General features: G+C 47.4%; 1 protein-coding gene across 2 annotated transcripts in view; it reads left to right on the top strand.

Moving 5' to 3' along the window:
- The first annotated feature begins 11,683 nt into the window (after positions 1–11,683).
- The window catches only part of LOC105477666 (serine/threonine kinase 24), a 129,754-nt gene continuing 121,566 nt past the window's right edge, over positions 11,684–19,871 (top strand). The window contains exon 1 of one of the 2 annotated variants that reach the window (XM_071081107.1): positions 11,684–12,019. In XM_071081107.1, the coding sequence (XP_070937208.1) occupies positions 11,978–12,019 (42 nt within the window). In that variant the 5' untranslated portion in view covers positions 11,684–11,977. Of the gene's footprint in view, positions 12,020–16,787; positions 16,863–19,871 lie in introns of those variants that run through there. The other variant, XM_011734301.3, reaches the window with a different exon arrangement.

Raw genomic sequence — 19,871 nt, forward strand, 5'->3', positions numbered from 1 at the left:
TTCTTTTCTTTTTTTTTGAGACGGAGTCTTGCTCTGTCACGCAGGCTGGAGTGCAGGGGAGCAATCTCAGCTCACTGCAACCTCTACTTCCCAGGTTCAAGCAATTCTCCTGCCTCAGCCTCCAGCATAGCTGGGACTACAGGTCTGTGCCACCACGCCTGGCTAATTTTTTTGTATTTTTAGTGGTGACAGGTTTTGCCATGCTGGCCAGGCCGGTCTCGAACTCCTGGCCTCAACTGATTTGCCTGCATTGGCCTCCCAAAGTGCTGGGATTACATGCCCAGCTGATTTCTCTATATGTTTAAGCTTTTTTTTTTTTAGAGACAGGGTCTGTCTGTGTCACCCAGGCTGCAGTACAGTGGTGTGATATCATGGCTCACTGTATCCTGGAACTCCTGGGCTCAAGGGATCCTCCTGTCTCAGCCTCTCAAGTAGCTGGGACTACAGGCACATACCACTATACACTATACTCGGCTTCTTTTTTTTTGGTTGGGGGTGTTTCACTCTGTCGCTCAGGCTGGAGTGCAGTAGTGTGATCATGGCTCACTGCAGCCTTGACCTCCACAGGCTCAGGTGATCTTTCCACCTCAGCCTCCCAAGTAGCTGGGACTATAGGCACATGCCACCACACTTGGCCAATTTTTACATTTTTTTGTTTTTGTTTTTGTTTTTTTGAGACAGTGTCTCACTCTCATCTAGGCTGGAGTGCAGAGGTGTGATCTCAGCTCACTGCAACCACTGCCTCCTGGGTTCAAGCGATTCTCCTGCCTCAGCTTCCTGAGTAGCTGGGATTACAGGCATGCACCACCATGCCTGGCTAATTTTTGTATTTTTAGTAGAGAGAGGTTTCACCATCTTGCCCAGGCTGGTCTCAAACTCCTGACCTCAAGTGATCCTCCCACCTCAGCCTCCCAAAGTGCTGGGATTACAGGTGTGAGCCACCACCATGCTCGGCCTAAGTATTTTCTAAATAATAGAATTTCATGTATTCTATTATTAAAACTCAGTATTCTCTATGAAAGCTTGCCTGTGTCTGACTTATAAACAAGTATTTTCTAAATGATTCTTTTATATTCTTACAGTGGGAACACTGTCGGGATCACAAAGAAAAAAAATTAACTTGCACCCTGACCTTCCAGAGCTCATGATTCCTCACAGATGATCTTCTATGACCCCCTTTTCATTCAGGTCCATGGTGATGTTCCTGGAAGGCCTGAATCCTCTGTAGACAGGTTCACCTCTTTGTGCTCTTACCAGTTATAGACATATTTTGGACCCTGCCTTTATCTTGAACTACAATTATGTATTACAGCCCAAAGTCCAGGATGGTTCCTTCATCTCTTTCTGTCGATGCTACATATTCACATAGGATGACTGTAGTTTCTTTCTATTCCTTTGTGTTACTCCCTTAAACTTGTCCCGTTTGAACTCTATTCTATGGTTCTTACCACTCACCCAGTTTACCAAAATCACTCACTTATGTCAGAGGTCAAGAAACTATGGATCCCAGGTACAAATCTGGCCTGCCACCTGTTTATGTAGATCAAGTTTCATCACAATACAGCCATGTTCACCGTATAGGTATTGTCTGTGGCTGCTTAGTGATATCGCTGTGGAGTTGGGTAACTGGGGCAGAGACCACAAGGTTCCTGAAGCCTAATATATTTACTTTCTGGCTTTTCTGGAAAAAGGTTGCCAGCCCCTGATCTAAAGGCTGGCTATCCTTCTAACTCTATAAGAAGATCTTGAACTTCATAAAGATTTCCTCAGTGCCAGATTAAGCAGCTGCACAGACCAAACCCCCAGCTCCCCAACTCCAGTGGACACGGGGCTCTTATCTGCTCAGTATCACTTTATTTAGGGCGTACCACCCCCTCCTTCCTGAAGAAACCATCCTCAGTTTCTGGATTCAGATGAGATGGTTTTGTCCCCTCCCACCACCCCAGGCCTATCAGAGCCCTCCTTGCAATTCTTGGCAGATCTATCATGAAAGACATCTCCCTTTAAATCTAGGCTCTCAACCTGTTAGCACGATGAAGGCTAAGGCTGACAGCAACTGTCTTGCTCCCATATGGAAGGAGCCCACCTAATAGTTATGCCAGCAGAAGTCAGGGAGCCAAAATAGGAACCCACAGAGTCCCGATTCCCTTCTTTGAATCCCTAGATGGACTTGCAAGAAGCCAGCTTCATGTCTTGCAATTTTCATCTTAAAACTTGACTGTGACTGATTTATAAATACTAGAATTCCCAGTTACATGAGCCCATAAATTACTCTTTCTGCCTAAGTTAGTTTTGACAGGGTTTCTGTGAAACCGAAAAAGTCTGGACAAGCATAAAAACTGAGACCGTGGCCAGGTGTGGTGGCAAACACCTGTAATCTCAGCCACTCAGGAGGCCGAGGCGGGAGGATGGCTTAAGCCCAGGAGTTCGAGGTCACAGTGTGCTATGACTGTTTCATCGCAGTCTAGCCTGGGTGATAGAGTAAGATCCTGTCTCTATCAAATAAATGCACAGAAACTGGGACCAGGAGTGAAAGGCGCCAGAGGAAAATTGATTAGGTAAATGGTATGCATGAGGCCGAGTGGAAGACAACAGAAATCTCTGAATCTGGGAAGTTGATGAGGCTTGGTGCCAGTGAACCTTGATTTGAAGCTGGCTTCATAGACCAAATCCCCAACTTCCCCACTCCAGTGGATACGGGGCTCTTATCTGTTCAGCATCACTTTATTTAGGGTATACCATCCTCTCCTTCCTGAATAAAATCATCCTCTGTCCCTGGATTCAGGAGAGATGATTTTGTCCCCTCCCACCACTCCAGGCCAATCAGAGTCAGGTACCTCTTGTGCCTTTGGACCCAAATCACTTACAGACTTTGGATCTGGGAGGTGCAGAGAATGAAGTTTTACAATGGTGCTTCCTCATTGACATCAAGAAGCACAGTATGTGTCAGGCATCACTGATCTAAATAGGTGAAGGTGCTCCCTGCCGGAGGCAATTGGCCTGGAGGCCTTCAATTCCTTGGGCACTACCCAGCTGTCTGGGACTCAGGGCATGGACAGCCACCATACTGGTGTGCCACACAGCCCAGTGTTTAGGAAGCTCTTAGTCTAAAAAAACCAGGCCGAGTGTCCTGGTTACTTTTGTGGCTTTTAGTAAGTTGCAAGAAGAAATAGACAGGCTTCAGCCGAGTTGGCACATCAGGAAGCCATGCAGTCTTGGATGAAAGCCATTTTTGCAGAGGGAGGACCTTCCAGCCTGCACCAACAACCCCAGATTGGAAGAGGCATGTTTCCTGCAGAATGCAAAAGCTGTATGAACCCTCCCAAGTTGAAGTAAGTGAGAGTTAGTCAGAGAGGCGGGTAAACACCTGGGAAGTAAGCCTGGGAACAGGCTTGAGGGCTGGGCGTGTGACCTGTGTGGTCGCACATCGCCCCACACTTAGAAGGGCCCTATGCTTGGTTTACTGCTCCGTTCTCATAGTCTTTAAACTATTAATATACTTTGAACAAGGGCACACATTGTCATTTTGCAAATTGTGTAGCTGGTCCTGCCTGGGACTCTGAAGAAGTCAGAGAATCAAATGACCCTAATCCTCCAAGATCCTTGGATCTAGCACAAGGCTCCTCCCTCCTCCTGCTGAGTACTAATTACTGGCTGAGTAATAATTTCCCCCATTTCCAGGCCTGGGGTGTATCCAGGGAACCAGGGGCAGATTGACCCTGCCTATCACCTCTATCAACTCATTCAGAGGCAGAGAACTACCCTGAAAGAATAAGACCATGGACCCTGAGGGGCAGAGTGCTGAACTTCCAGTGATAAGGTTTAGATTCAAAAGCCTGGACTCAATAGGCTTCTGGCTTGGGTTTCTACTCAGTTTTCAAGGGAGTTATATCCAGGACAATCACAAACTTGGTGACTGTTTAATTCCCTAAGCCCGTGGTTCTCAAACTCTGTCCCAAGGTGCTCTTGGGTACTGCAGAGAATTCAGAGATGCCATATGCAATATTTTACTTTTTTTTTTTTTTTTTTTTTTTTTTTTTTTAGGAAATATAGTGGGATTCAACATCTGTCAGATGCCACACTGACAGGTAGCTCAGGTTAACATTAGATCATGCTATATTCTTTTCAGTGGTGTCATATTATTTGCAAAGTGGTTGCTTATATTTGTGGAAGTTATTGTGATTTAAAAACACAAAAAAGTCAGTATGGAACAAAAAATGAAGGTGGCAGTGTCTACTATGATTCAAAGGTTGGGAAGTTGTGCAATGTCCAACAGGAACACATGTCCCATCAGTTATTGTGATTATTTTAAGAATAAAATGAAACTATTATTTTTAAATGTACAGTATTATTTCTTCAAATGGTTACTAAGTTACTAAGACAGGAGTCCATATTAATTTGTTCGCACTTATTTTCTTAAATTTTTTTTGTTTTCGTTTTTGTTTTTTTGAGATATAGTTTCATTCTGTCGTCCAGGCTGGCATGCAGTGGCACTATCTTGGCTCACTACAACCTCCACTTCCTGGGTTCAAGCTATTCTCATGCCTCAGTCTCCCAAGTAGATGAGATTACAGGCACCTGTTACCACGCCCAGCTAATTTTTGTATTATTAGTAGAGACGAGGTTTTGCCATGTTGGCCAGGCTGGTCTTGAACTCCCGACCTCAAGTGATCCACCTGCCTCGGCCTCCCAAAGTGCTGGGATTACAGGCATGAGTCACCGCACCCAGCCTCTATTTTCTTAATTAATTGGCCTGTTAGGTATTATCCTTTGGCACAGAGATGCTATGAAGAAAAGTGACTAAGGCACTAAGGGTGCTATGAAGGAGAATGTTGAGACCTCTGTTCTAGGATATTCCCCAGAACCCCACATCTTCACCAACAGGAGGTGGGCTGGTCAGTCTGCCCCAGAATTCTCTCCGCGGCCATGGAGGACCACAGAAAAGGAAGCATCTCCCAAAGAGCTGAGCCAAGTGCAGTCCAGGGGCTGACCCAGGCCCCCCACCTTACGTTCCAGAAAGGTTTCATGTACGTTACGGACTGGTAGATGCCTGCTCTCTTCCTTTTCTTTTCCTTTCAAATGAGAGTTTTTAAGGTAGTTTTCAAACATACCCTCCTCCATGATATATTAAACACATGAAGGGTGATTACATTTACCAGTTGGAGATTGCTGCCCTGTGAAGAGCCATGTCTTGGCTTGAAAAAGAGAAAGCCAGATTGTCCAAAGCCCCTGGACCAGGAAACGAACGGCCTCAGTAGAAGGCGGTAGGGTTGACTCGCTGTGGGGAAGAGGTGAGTGTATAAATGGTTACTCATGGGCTGGATGTATTATTTGGGGAGGGGAGTACACACAAGAAGTTACACACATGGAAAAAGAGAGTGTGTGTGTGTGTGTGTGTGTGCGCACGCGCGTATGTGTGCATGCATGTCTGGGCAGCCAAGAAGTGGGATGTAGTAGGCCAGGAATCTTCTTTGCATGGGGGAACTGCCCCTTCCACATTCCATTATTCCATTATGCCATTCAGATTGGACTCTTCCATCACTGTGCCTTCTTGCCCTGTGGTCCCAAGAACGGACATGCACAGATGTGAGTTCCTCCACTACATTTGGCATACAGGCACTGGGTAAGAAAAGGTCACTCTCTTCTCTCTGGGATTACAAGGACCACATGGAGCAGCTCTTGACACCACACCTAGAGAACCTAGATGAGAGGAGGCCAAGGAGAGGCTGAGAAGAGGTAAGAGGCAGAGGAAGACAGAGTTGATTTTACCATTGAACTCATCTTCTTGGATTGATCCAAGCCTGATTTAGCCAAGTGTTGATTTTTGTTGCTGAACTAAAATGTCCCTTTTGTGCTTACAGAGGTCTGAGCTAAGTATTTGTCATTTGTTATTCAAAGACTTCTGACTAACAGTATCTCCAACTTTGGGAAACCAAATAAAAAAATGGCAGGAACATTAAGGTATAAGACAACATGCTTGTCCTTTTTGCGGGTGAAGCTTTGATGATAGGGTAGTGTGTAGGTCAACATTTTTGTGATGATTTTAAGCTGACTTAAGTTTTGTGCATTCTGGAACGAATATCTGCAACTCACAGGCACATTTTACCTTTGTGTGCTTGTACAATGGTCTTCAAGCACATAATCCCCTGGATCTGGTTGAAGTGAAAATTAAATTGATTTTCTACAATTTGTCTTCCTTGTCAGAAAACAGGGCCAAGAGCTTTTAAAAATTGGTACTGCAGTTGTGTGACTGTAGGCTGGATGACATCATTCTTCTGGGGATGATTTCATGTATGCCCTTTCTGGATATGTCTGAAAGCAAACCCAGCGTCAGGAGGGAGGGAAATCTACACACACAGCTCTTGATGAATCTTTGCATACTGAAGCCTTTATGAGCTGATTGGCAGGGTCAAGTGGCCTCTGTTTAGAGGGCGACAAGCCCTGTTAATTGGTTCTTTGCCAAGCAAAATTGCACAGGAGAATTTTTCTAGTGAGCTTGTTCAAGTGAGTCCTTCTAAACAGCCTGATGTTCCCTGGTGTGAGCCCCCAGAACTGCAGCCGAGAGCATGTGCAACAAAGAGCCCCCTTGGAGGCTCAGCCCCCAACTCTCCTGGTAAATTGCACCTCCCAACACAGGGGAGGAGGCAGTGGGGGAGAAAGACAGATCTTGTTTAAATCACCTTTAAATATTCTGAACCATTTTCTGGCAGAGTTTTGTCATGTGTTCCAGATGATTTCTTTTAATCAGGAATATTTTGTCAAGCAAACACCTATGCATTCTCTGTTTCTGCCCTCAGTTGTACAGTGATTGGAGACTAGTGTTCTGGTTTCTATGCAAGATGAAGTTTAAGGCCTACGCCCAAGGAAATATGAAGCAATGCTTATTAGCAGAAGTGTGCAATGTGAAGCGTGCAGAAAGGTCCAACAGGCCTTGCCAAGGGAGAAGGAAGCTCTCGTTCCTGAAGCTGAGCCTGGAAGACCCAGCTAAAGGGGGGCTGACCAGACATGCATTTGCAGAAAAAGGGGTATGTTATGGGCTGACTTGTGTCCCTCTAAATTTCCTATGTTGAAGTCCTAATTTCTAGTACCTTAGAATGTGGCTGTATTTGGAGATAGGAACTTTAATGAGGTAACTAAGCAAAAATGAAGTCACTGGCATGAACCTTAATCTAGTATGACTCTGGTATCTTTCTAAAAACAAGGAATTAGGGCCGACTGTGGCGCCTCACGCCTGTAATCCCAGCACTTTGGGAGGCTGAGGCAGACAGATCGCTTGAGGCCAGGAGTTCGAGACCAGCCTGGCCAACATGGTGAAACCCCATCTCTACTAAAAATAAAAAATTAGCCAGGCATGGTGGCACTTGTCTGTAGTCCCAGCTACTCAAGAGGCTGAGGCAAGAAAAATGCTTGAATCTGGGAGGCAGCGAGAATGCATAGGGAGAAGCTGGCCGCTACAAGCCCAGGAGAGAGGCCTTGGAAGAAACCAACCTTGCTGACACCTTCATCTTGGATTTCCAGCCTCCAGAATGGGAGGAAATAAATTTCTGTAATTTTGCCCATCCAGTTTGTGGTTCTTTGTTATGGCAGCCCTAGCAAACTAAGGCAGGGTGCAACCGAAAACCTACTTAGGGTGATGTCCCTGCAAGAGCCTGCCCTCTGAGCTCTCCACCCATGGAATGAAACCTCAGTAGCACCATTCCTCAATGTAGCTGGGATATTTTTCTAGGGCTTTGGCATACCTTTTCTTGCTATTGTGTCATCCAACAATGACTAGACATTCTTCTTTAAACTGATCTTGATAATTTGTCTTCACCTACTGAACATGTGTAGAAATTTGTCAAGCCTTCTGTTAGTTACTTATCCAAGCTACTCCTGTTTCTCCCTTTAAAGTTCACCATGTAAGTCCCTTTCTTTAATCTGTGAATTTAAATTGCTAATGCTCTACTTGTCTAGCTGTTCTTTATAAAGCAGCATTTGGGGGTGTTTATCTTTTCAACTTAGAAAGAAAAGTGAAGGGATTGATTGTGGAATTCTTGTTTTCTGCTCCTCTCTGAGCTCTGCTGAGAGTGCGTACAAACTAGCTTAGGGGCAGCAAATACATAGGGGCTTTATATTTGGAGGGGCTCCATAGAGGGGTATGGAAATATTCTTTGTGGTCCAGAATATATTTCAGAGCATAATTCATTGCCAGATCAATGTCCTTAAGTGAATACAAAAGACAAAGAGGACTGGGGAAGAAAAATAATTCAATGGATAAGTAAATAACTCAATGGGTTAGTATCTCCATGGAAACCATAAAATGCATCATCTCTATGGAGACTCTCATAATCTGCTTCTGGACTTACGGTAGTGTATAACCTGTTGTAATCATACATTGGGGGTGGAGGGAAAGTGACAAGAGGAAGCAGGGGAGAGGATGATCCTTTTCTTTCCTTGGCGGATGTGATAGCTATTGCCACTCTAAGTTTAATCAATTATGGTATTGTATTCACCCAAAGTTATGATTCTGGGAAACCAGGTCCCTAGGATGGGGTAAGAGGCACCTGAGGATCTAATGTTGATAGGCCCAGTACTGAACTGGGTATCTGACATATATTAATAGTTGGTATTCAAAAAAGGTGTGAATGAATGAATGTAATAAGCAATTGCACCAGATCTGATCCCAGGCTCAGGCCCTGTGCATCATCTCTGTTCTGCAAAAACAAAAAAAGGTAGAGACCTACTTCTGCCCTGGGGAATACTCAGTACTGCCTGCATAGGGCCAAGTAGAACCAGTAACTCCCATGTTGCTTCCTTCCTTTCTTTCAATGAGAATGGTGCTCAACAGTATGAATGTGGTCAAAGGATGAAACAATGGTCAGTCTGGAGAGAAGATAAACAGGGTTCAGGGCAACAGACCAGTTAATGGATGCAAGTCACTGTGTCCAGAGAAGTTACATCCTGCTGGAACCTCCCTGTTCTGAGCCTCACTAGCCTCAGGATACGAACTAGGATTCCGGTTATTTTTTATACGCAGGGTACTATGCGCCTTTGTCCCCCATCTGCTGTGGCTCACTTGTTGGCAATTAGCCCACTGCAAAGTGATTTCTGAGCATTTACCATGGTAATGCCTCAGATCAGCATCCAGACATTTCTGTCCATTCATCTGGCACTGCAAAGTGATTTCTGAGCATTTACCATGGTAATGCCTCAGATCAGCATCCAGACATTTCTGTCCATTCATCTGGTTTCTTCCGCTTTATCTTGGTGCCAGGTTATTGCCCTGGCTCTACTGACCCCAGAAGAAAATTTTTACTGTCCCTTTTCTATACTTAGACATGTTTAGATCCACAAATATTTACCATTGTGTTATAATTGCCTCTAATATTCAGTTCAGTCACATACTGTTCAGGTTTGTGGCCTAGGTGCAACAGGTCATACCATATAGCCTAGGAGTGTAGTAGGCTATGCCATCTAGGTTTCTGTAAGTACACCCTATGATGCTCACGTGACAAAATCAACTAAGGACACATTTCTCAGAATGTATACCCATTGTTAAGCAATGCATGACTGTGTGTCTGTATACCATATATAAAAATATATAGAGAATAGCTTGAGATCAGACTATATAGTGTTTTGTACCCCGCATTTTCTTTAATATATAATGAATACATTTTCCCCATTACTAGATACTTAAAGACATAATTTTAAATGACTACATAGTACTCATTGTATGAAAATGCTATTATTTACTTAACCTCTGTGAGACTTTGGCTGCTCCCAGTTTCCCCAGGATTCTAAACATCACGTGTCTCTTTACGTGCGTTCTTCCACACTTCTTGGTTGTTGCCTTAGGATATGTCACTTTAGGTAGAATTCCTGGGCTGCGCTAAAAAGTAGAAACATTTTAAAGATTCACATTCTTGCTGCTTCTGCTATTCATCTCTGTAAGTGCCATGTTATTTTTTTTTCTTTTTTTTTGAGACGGAGTCTTGCTCTGTCGCCCAGACTGGAGTGCAGTGGCCTGATCTCAGCTCGCTGCAAGCTCCGCTTCCCGGGTTCACGCCATTCTCCTGCCTTAGCCTCCCGAGTAGCTGGGACTACAGGCGCCCGCCACCTCGCCTGGCTAGTTTTTTGTATTTTTAGTAGAGACGGGGTTTCACCGTGTTAGCCAGGATGGTCTCGATCTCCTGACCTCGTGATCCCCTCGCCTCGGCCTCCCAAAGTGCTGGGATTATAGGCGTGAGCCACCGCGCCTGGCCTAAGTACCACATTTTTTAGGTGTACAAAATTTATACACGATTTTAAGTTCGTGGGTATCAGGGTTCATATTTCTCTTAATTTTGTATTTCCTTGCAGTCCTACTTAGGGGTGGCAGGGCTCCTCAAGGGATGGGTGTACCAGAGACAACCATGAGGTATTCTAAGGTATTCCCTAGGACTCCGAGAAAAACACTCATCTTTCCAAAGGGAAAGAAGGGATTAGATGTTAGCATCCTACCCTGTGTCAGATCCAGGGCAACCGGCGAAACTGATGTTCGTGGATGGAATACAATGACACCTCAGAAAAGAAATACTCCTTACTTTGGTGGAGGCCTTTAAACTTTTGGGGGCTCATTTTGTCTGCCTAACTCGCCCAGCCAGGGTGCAAAATGGCCACTTAGGAGCATGAATGAGGTACCAGCGTCCCTATAATCTAAGGGGCAGGGAGTCATCACTGGGGTGGCTGCCGCTCTACTGTTTGCTACTGTAATAAAACACTTCCTGGAGGCCGAGGGACCCGCTCCATCCTGACTTTTCCCCTCAGTAGCTAGAGAGAAGGCAGCTGAAAAGAGGAGACAGAACTGGTGCTGAGTGGGCCTGGAGCTTCCCAGGAAAAGGAAAGAGACGGAGAGGGCTGCAGTTCAAAGTCCAGATGCGCTTTCCTTCCATTCTCTTCCCTTCCTCCCTGCCCTCTGCACTCCATTTTCCCCTTTTCGTGGGTGGGTGCTCCTGACTTGCTGCGGACTCCAGAGATGGTGGGGTTCAGCCTCCTCACTGCTTAGCTAAGTTCCCAGCCCAGCAGCCCCAGCGGGGCTGTTTTCGGTAACCAAAGCGCTAGGAATCAACCTCTCTCTCGGCCTCTCCCCTTTCGGTTTCCTTCTTGGGTTGGCTGGAAACTTCACCCAGACACCGAAGCAGCTCTGCCCGGCCTTTTGGCACAGGCCACCGGCCGAGGCCCCGCGGGGCGCTCTCCCTCCCCAGGTGCCCCTGGACCCTGACCCTGCCCTCTGGGGCTCGCCCGGAGCCCGTTTCCCCATGGATCGCCGGGGCGGAGTGGGCTGGCTGGCGTGAAGAGGGGGCCACGGCCCAGCTCTCCCCGGCGCCGGCCCGGTGGGCGCACGGCCAGCCTCCGGCCCCGACTCGGTCCCTCCCAGCGCCCGCCCCAGCCGAGGCCCCCTCCCGGCCCAGCCGCCCGCCCGCCCGCGGGGGCGTGGGAGCGCCGCGGGAGCAGCTGGGACCCGGGCCGGGCCGGCAGGCGGCGGCGGCGGCTGCGGCCTAGGGCTCCCGCGCGGCCACCGGCCTCTCCCCTCCCCCTCCCGGAAGCGCGGGGCGGGGTCCCCGGCCGGGCCGCGGGGGCGGGCGCGGGGGCCGGGCCGGGGCGGGACGCGCTTGGCGCTCGCGGGCTCGGCGGGCTGTGCGCGCCCACTCCCGCTCCAGCGGCCAGCGCGCGCGGGCCCAGGCCGCCCGGCTCCAGCCCAGCAGCAGCGGCGGCGGCGGCAGTTCGCGCGAGGCCCCGCGCCCCCAGCAGCTCCTCCCCCGCGCGGTGCATGGAGACGCGGCCCGCCACCCGCAGCTGAGCCCCCGCCGCCCGGCCGGGACCCGCCGGGGCTGGGGTGGCCTCGGGCTCCGGCCGGCCCCGCCGCCCGAGGGTTGCGCGCGGCCCGCGGGCCTCGCCGCCCCGCGCGGATCGCCGCGGCCCGGCCGTCCCGTGCCAGGAAGTAGCCGTCCTGAGCGCCATGGCTCACTCCCCGGTGCAGTCGGGCCTGCCCGGCATGCAGGTAGGCGGGCGCGGGCCGCGGGGCCGCGGGGCCGGGATGCGCGACCGGGGCGGAAGCGGCAACTTGGCGGTGTCCACACGGCGCCCCCCTACGCCCAGCTGGCCGGGGTCGCGCCAGAGCCTGGCTCCCCGCGCGTCCAGCTCGGCCGGGGGTCCGAGTCCGAGCCCCTGATGTCCCTGCCGGCTCTGGCGGCCGAGGTCTCCGGCGTGTGCTTGCAGGAGCCGTAGGGACCGCGGCCTGGGTCCGGATGTGGGGGTGCGGGCGCCTCGTCCTACGCGCTCCCCTCGCCCCAACACTCCTCCGGAGCTGCAGGCCCTGGGTGGCCTCCTCCCCGGGAGAAGTGAGGTGGAGGGATGCCCTTGGAGGCCCCCGCCGGGTCCCTGGGCCCTGCGTGCGGGCCGGGTTGGCGGCGGCCCCCAGGACGCGCCCCCCCAGGCTCGTCCCCCACCCCCGGGCGGGCGGGCGGGAGACCTGGGCAGGGCGGGGACGGGGAGCGCGCCTGGACTCGTCCGGGCCCGAGCGGAGTAGGCAGGGCGGAGTGGAGGAAGGTGTAACCGCGAGTTCCACTTGGAGTGGCTTTGCCTGGAGCCCCCTTGCACCTGCGGACTGGGGGGAAGTGCGAGCTGCAAACCTTCTGGAAGGAGGAATCCCTCGCACAGCCGCACACCAGGGTCCCGGGCCTTTCACTTTGAGACTTGGTTGCATTTACAGGAGTTCTTCGCCCAGTAAACCTCTCCTTCGGTACTTGGTGACATCTTGGCCTACCAGCGACTTTTTGAGGGATGGGGGAGGAGTTGAATTTCAAATTTACATGTATAAGTTAAAGGTTTTTTGTTGTTTTTGTTGCCATTGGGGACTGCTTTTAGCCCTTTGAAAAACAAAACCACCGTCCTTGGCTAACTCTTGTAAAGTTTGTAGGCGCAGAAATGGTGGCAAAATGCTTAGGATTGAAATCTTAGGATACAATTAGGATATGTCAGGAAAGTTTGCTCTCCCAGTCTAGCTGAGTGAACGTTAAGTGTTCGAAGAAAACCAGAAGCATCCAAGTAGATTACCGGTTGACTTATAGATACCAACAGGCTCATTCCCTGTGTGTTGAGGGCTGAGAAGCACAGTGCCCAGACCTGGGACTGCCTCTGGAGTCTGCCCGCGTTTTCCAGTGAGATCATCCCTCTCCCTTCTTTTTTTGAAACCATAAAAAGAAAACTGGATTTCACTGTTCACGTTTGAATTCTGGAAAAATAAGAACTCAAAGTTACCGCTTTAATGGCAGCTAGAATTTTACTCCAACTGTGTGTATGTATATATTTAAGCAGTATATATATGTGTGTATATAAATGTTTAAGCAGTAAATAAATATATATATTTAAGCAGTAACAGTATCTTAAGAGTGACTGGGAAGATGCTTGAAGAATATTCTTTTGTCGACTCTCGTTTAAGGAGCGTTGAATTTAGCATGCATTCAAAACCTAAACTTCTGCTGACTGCTGGGTAACAATCAGATGTGGTTTCTTGGTATTTCCTAAAGCCGCTTTGGTATGAATTTAGAGGTGTGTAGGTCAGAGTGAACTGGGTGAAAAAACGAATTTCTTACCAGTCGAACAAGAAGGACTCTTGTAATGATTTTTTAAAAAAATTTTTATCAATATTTCCTTTAGGTTGACATTTATACCGTGTGCATCAGGTTGGAGTCTAGCACAAATGCCTCACTTACTAGGTTAATTGGCCTTTGTGGATAGCCAATCAGTTTGAAAAGGTACTAAAGCCCCTTTGGCTGGTGCTGTGAAGTCAGTATCAGATGGTTACCAGGTGATACCTAGTATCTCACCTTTTCATTTTTGTCCTTTTTTTTTTTTTTTTTTGAGTGGATCAGAGTTCTTAAATCTTGGGAAAAGAGGATACATTTCCTTAATAACTTTGCCTCTCAACTGTTATGTATCTGTTAGATTGTGTTACATGGGAACTGTTTTTGTTTTCTCAGTATGAAAGATGGTAAGTGTTTCTCAGGAGAAAAGATGATCAGATTTTCAGCTGTTAACAGTTTTACAGTTTTAGAGGTAGGAAAGTTGGCTTCTGCCAGTCATTCCTGTACCTAAGTACATCTACGGACTGTATGGTAACAAAGTGTATCATTTGGGGAAGAACATTCTTTTCTCCTTCCCCACCCCCAAAAGAAAAACAACAAGCACATTTATTTTCTACTTCAAATGAGCAGTTGCTGCTGCCCTGGGAGGCTTCCCTAAGAGTTGTTGCTGAAGATTCAATTAAAAGCACACCCGCTTTCAACTGTTGTCTGCTAAATGGGAGGAGAGAAGTCCATATCTCTTCTATGGCTTGCCCTGATAGGCCTCATAGCCCTCCCTTTTTCTTGTCTCCTGACCAGGGCTTATAAGGAGTTGGCTTAGAAAGACAGCAGAGTCTGTAATCCCAGCACTTTGAGAGGCCGGAGCGGGCGGATCATGAGGTCAGGAGATTGAGACCATCCTTGCTAACAAGGTGAAACCCTGTTTCTACTAAAAATCAAAAAAATAAGCTGGGCGTGGTGGCACAGGCCTGTAGTCCCAGCTACTCAGGAGGCTGAAGCAGGAGAATCGCTTGAACCCGGAGGTTGCATTGAGCTGAGATCATGCCATTGAACCTCAGCCTGGGCGACAGAGCCAGACACCATCTCAAAAAAAAAAAAAAAAAAAAAGGCAGAGTGAATTTAGGTGGCCTAGGCAAGGATGCTTGAAAAATAACAACCATGTTAGTATAAACACCATTCTTCCGTGTTTTGCAAATCATTTTTATGCCTCTTGATTCTTACTGGTACCGTTTGAGATGTAGGTATTATACCATTTTGTAGATGTAGAGACCAAGGGACGCTTAACTGACCAAGGTGAGATCGTATATTATATGGCAGATTTGTTATTGGAAACTACTGCTCCTCCTACTCCCACTCACCATGCAGTGTTACTGTTTTGTGGTTACTTTTGCAAACATTAAAGTTTATCTCATTGCCAGTTGGATTGGCCAAATAAATTAGAAATAGGAGGCCGATTTTTTAATTTATTCAATCAGCAGCCCTTATTGAACTTCCATGTGCCAGGTCCTAGGGGAGGGGTTGAAAGTGGTAGATCTGAATGAGGTTACCACTTTAAGTAAATGTTTAATGAAAGTTGCTGAAGCCTTTCCTTTTTTTCTCCTAAACCCCAGTTTTATATTTCAGTAGGGGAAAAAAATAGACATCATAAACTGAATGAAGGTAGTGACGACAAGTAAACATAAAGAAAGCGGGCTGATCTGTGGCTATAAGTACTCCGTCTTTCATTGAGCATTTCTTGTTTCACTCAATTGAGATTAAAAGGAAAGCTTCGGATGGAGGCAGGAACACCAATTGGCTTTGAGTTTGCAGAAATGTGATTTAAAAATGAGATTTCGGTTTGCACATTTCTGTTACCAAATTTTATCAGTCACTTTTCAACTTTTCTGGACCGTGACCCATGTAAGAAATAAATTTTACATCAGGATCAAAAACAAGTTTCAGGAGACAGTACTAATCCTTACTACGGGTTGAGTATCCCTCATCCAAAATGCTTGGGACCAAACACTTCGAAAACTTCGAAGTGTTTCGAAGTTTGGAATTTTTTTTTTTTTTTTTGAGACGGAGTCTCGCTCTGTCACCCAGGCTGGAGTGCAGTGGCCAGATCTCAGCTCACTGCAAGCTCCGCCTCCCGGGTTCACGCCATTCTCCTGCCTCAGCCTCCCGAGTAGTTGGGACTACAGGCGCCCGCCACCGCGCCCGGCTAGTTTTCTGTATTTTTTAGTAGAGACGGGGTTTCACCGTGTTAGCCAGGATGGTCTCGATCTCCTGACCTCGTGATCCGCCCGTCTCGGCCTCCCAAAGTGCTGGGATTACAGGCTTGAGCCACCGCGCCCGGCCGAAGTTTGGAATATTTGCATTATATACTTGTTGAACATCCGAAATCAGAAGTGCTCCAATGAGCATTTCCTTTGAGCGTCATGTTGGCGCTCAAAAAGTTTCATATTTTGGAGCATTTTGGATCAGGGATGCTCAGCCTGTGCTTGTGATGTGCTGTTGTGGTACATTTAAAAAAGGAGCTGGTTGCAACACTAGATTGATTTCACAGCCCACTGGTTCCTGACCCACAGTTTGAAAAATACTGAATTATATACGTCACATGTATTGCAAATTGCAGGGCCTGGTTAATTTACCATGTTTCGAAGTTGTAAGTTTAACACAGTTTCATATTTGAAAACTCAGATAATTTAGAGGAATAGCTTAAAAACCTGAAGTTTCTCCTTGTTAACATCATCCTGTCCCCCTCGTTCCCCTTCTGTTTTTCTTGCTGCTTGGATAAACAGACCTTTGCTGAGAATGCCCCTTGCATCGGGGTAGTGAGACCGGTGTCTAATGGCCGGTTTGGGAACATAGGGAGCTTTTCTCAAGTGCTCTGCTCACCCTAGGGAAGCCTGTGCACTCTGGGACTCTGGGAAATGAAGGCAAACACAGGACAGCTGCATTTAATTGTGGCTTAAGTGCTCTTGTACTTTTTTTTTCTTGTTAGTGTCACATTTCCACGGGTTCTTTTCCGTTCCTTCCTTGGGAGATGCCTGCCCAGTTACCCTGTTACCATCTGCACCCTGGGGGAAGGTTGGTGTGTTACTGGGTGTGAAGAGTCAGGACTTCTGAGACGTGGGTTCTGAGAGCACCTCGGGGACTTGCTGAACTGTGGAGTGTGCTCTGGTGACTGACAGTATTGGACTGGGGAGCCTGCAGAGTATGGTGCCCGGAGCTGTGGGAGGCAGAGTTCAGAGCCTCAGTCCATCCTGTTTTCAAGAGGTCGGCTGCCTGCCTTGGGGCAGTGGGGTGCCTGTGGACCTGGGGGAGGCCTTGGATCTGTAGACAGCAGAAAGTATGGCACATTTTTGAGCAGATGATCTGTCCTGTGGGGCTCCTGCTTTCTCAGGTGTGGGGAGTGCTGGGTGCCCCTTTAGAAGGCATTGCAGCACTTCAGGGAAGAGGAAGTCCAGGGATACGAGTGGGGGCCCAGGTGTCAGTAGGACAGCCTAGGTGGATTTTTTTACTGTTCACTCAGCTTGGTGACTTGAACTCTCAGTGAACATTTTATAGTGTTTCATTACTCCCTATGCTCTATGATCCTTTTTGCGGATCAATGCTAAAGAGTAATAAGGAAAGTACTCAGTTACTGTTAGTTACTGTTAGTTGCCTACGTGAGTGTCAAAAAACAAAAAACCTATTTTCACTACTCCATGTTCCAAAGTGTAACAATGGTAAGAATTTGTTATGCTTGAAAGTGTTCTTTTTTGATGGGGAGGATGGTCACAAGGTTTTTTTAAATTAGAAAAACCGAAACTTTTGGAGGAGTCCAGTCTCAGATCTGGGAGTGAGCGTTCTTGATAGCATTTCACATAGAACCAAGTGAACTTCAAGTAGGAATTGGTCAGATTAGATTTTCTAGCATGCTAATGGAGCAGAGTGGCCCTGCGCTAAGCAGTTAATTCCCTTCCTCTTACTGACTTTGATGCTCTTCTTGGAGCTGCGTTCTGATACGTGGAGCTGAACTGCCTAATGTGGTGCAGGTTGAGGTTCATTTTCAGTTCAGTATTTTTCGAGGATCCTGGTGCAAGATGTAGGGTGAACAGTTACTGAGGGGATGAGCCTGTCGATGGTCACTGCTGCTTTCTGCTGTGCTTGTGCAGTTACACACACTCTAAAGCTGGAGTCCAGGCGTCCAGTGCTGTCCTGAGAAATGGGTCACTTAGCTCTTTATTTGGGTGATTATTCCCGGTGATTCAGAGCTGCCGTTGTGGAAGCTCCTTACCTGCAGGAAGTGGACCACACCCAACCCACCTTTCTGTGGCTTTTTTTAATGCCTTAGCTCAGCTGATTATCATTAATGGAATCTTGTGGCTGGCGTGAGTGCAGGAAACAGAAGTTGCACTCTGTTATCCACGGCTCGCCACGTAGAATCAGCCACTGTCGTCAGACTGGTTTGTAGCACTTATTTCCCATAATTATGTTTTTGCAGTGGAAATTATAAAAAATCTCAGTGCCAAATGCTTTGGGAAAAAGAAAAAAAAAACTGCCTCCTGAGGTTGACTATGGAGTTTCTTAATCGTAAATGGCTCCCTGGTTTGCTCCTCAGTTTATTAGGGGAAATAAACTGAGATACGCCTTTGCTTGGTACAAACTGTGAAACATCCCAAATTGGTGGTTGCCAGTCACTTTATGCGCACCCAGGGAACAACGTTGTTGACTCTAGAGGCCTTCCATTGTGTTTCTTGAGGGTTCTTCGTCAGCAAAAGAAACCTTTTCTGTTCTGCGCCCTATTGATATCTGAATACATTGTGGGAACATTTCAAGTTTTAAATTAATGCTTACGAAATACGTAGCTGGGGTTTATCTTCCTATTATTTTAAGTCTCTTCCTGTTTTTTAAGAGAATTTTAGGCCGTAAGGTTTGAAAGAACTGTTACAGGTGCACATCCTTTGTTTTATTTGTAATTACTTAGGATTTTGTTTAGTTTTTATTTAGGAATGTCTAATGGGTAGTTTTGTAAGGTTGGTTGGGAAAGATAGCAGCTGCTTCCACTTCCCTCCATTTCTTATTCCCCGAGGGTAGCCCCTTTGATCTCTCCTGGTTGATTTTCGTTTTTGTTACTCCTCAATTTATGAGGAACATCAAAAATTGGGCGCCGTGGCTCACGCCTCTATTCCCAGCACATTGGGAGGCTGAGGCGGGTGGATCACTTGAGGTCAGGAGTTGAAGACCAGCTTGGCCAACATGGTGAAACTCCGTCTCTACTAAAAATGCGAAAAATTAGCTGGGTGTGGTGGTGGGCGCCTGTAATCCCAGCTACTTGGGAGACTGAGGCAGGAGAAGTCTTTGAACCTGGGAGGTGGAGGTTGCAGCGAACTGAGATGGTGCCACTGCACTCTAGCCTGGGTGACAGAGTGAAACTCCATCTCAAAAAAAAAAATTGCTGCCTTTTTTTTTTTTTCTGGTTTCAGGTGTAGTCTATAGACTTTGGACCCTGCGGATGAGGATGTATTTCTCTTCTGCTTGCCTGTTTTCCTCACATGGACTCCCCTCTCTTTCCCAGCAGAGATGTGGGAATGTCAGTGAGGTCGGAATGCAGCGTGTACACTGATGGACTGCAGACTGATCCACAGCCCGGCCGTTATTACTCAGCCATCGTTACTGATCAGATCTCTTTTGGAATTCTTTTCTTTTGGTAATACTTAACAGCTCATGCAACCCAGCACTCTGCAGTTATTGCAACCTTGTCTTAGGAAGTTCGGGTGGGCACCTGTGCCCTTCGTCCCCTGCATATCTTCTGTGCTTCTTGTGCTACCCCCATCCTCTGGTCTTCCTTTGCCCTCATCCTCTGGGGTCCTTCTGCTGCTCTCTTGTGTTGAATATCTTTTTTTTTTTGGTCTCTCCTGTCATTGTCTTTCTTGGCTTATGCAGGGTGTTGACTGGGCATATAGTGTGCTATTTTCTGTGAACAGGCAATGTGGGAGACAGGCTTTTCAAAAATTTCTTTTTTCCTTCTCCCTCAGTTGATATTTTAGCATGGTATAAAATTGCAGGGTGGACATTCATTTCCTCCAGAATTTTAAAGGTGTTTCTCCACTGTGTTTTAGCTTCCGGTATTGCTGTTGAAGATGGAGGCCCCGCCAGCACTGGCTTCTGTGTGTGCAGGCTGTGCTGTTCTTCCTGGACCTAATGGGATCTGAACTTTTTCCTTGTGTTCTGAAGTTTCACAGTTATGCGTCTTGGAGTGGGGCTGTTTTCGTTTCTCGTGACAAATACTTGGTTAGGCCC

The sequence above is a fragment of the Macaca nemestrina genome, chromosome 16 (genome assembly GCF_043159975.1).
Source record: "Macaca nemestrina isolate mMacNem1 chromosome 16, mMacNem.hap1, whole genome shotgun sequence".
Taxonomy (NCBI): Eukaryota; Metazoa; Chordata; class Mammalia; order Primates; family Cercopithecidae; genus Macaca; species Macaca nemestrina.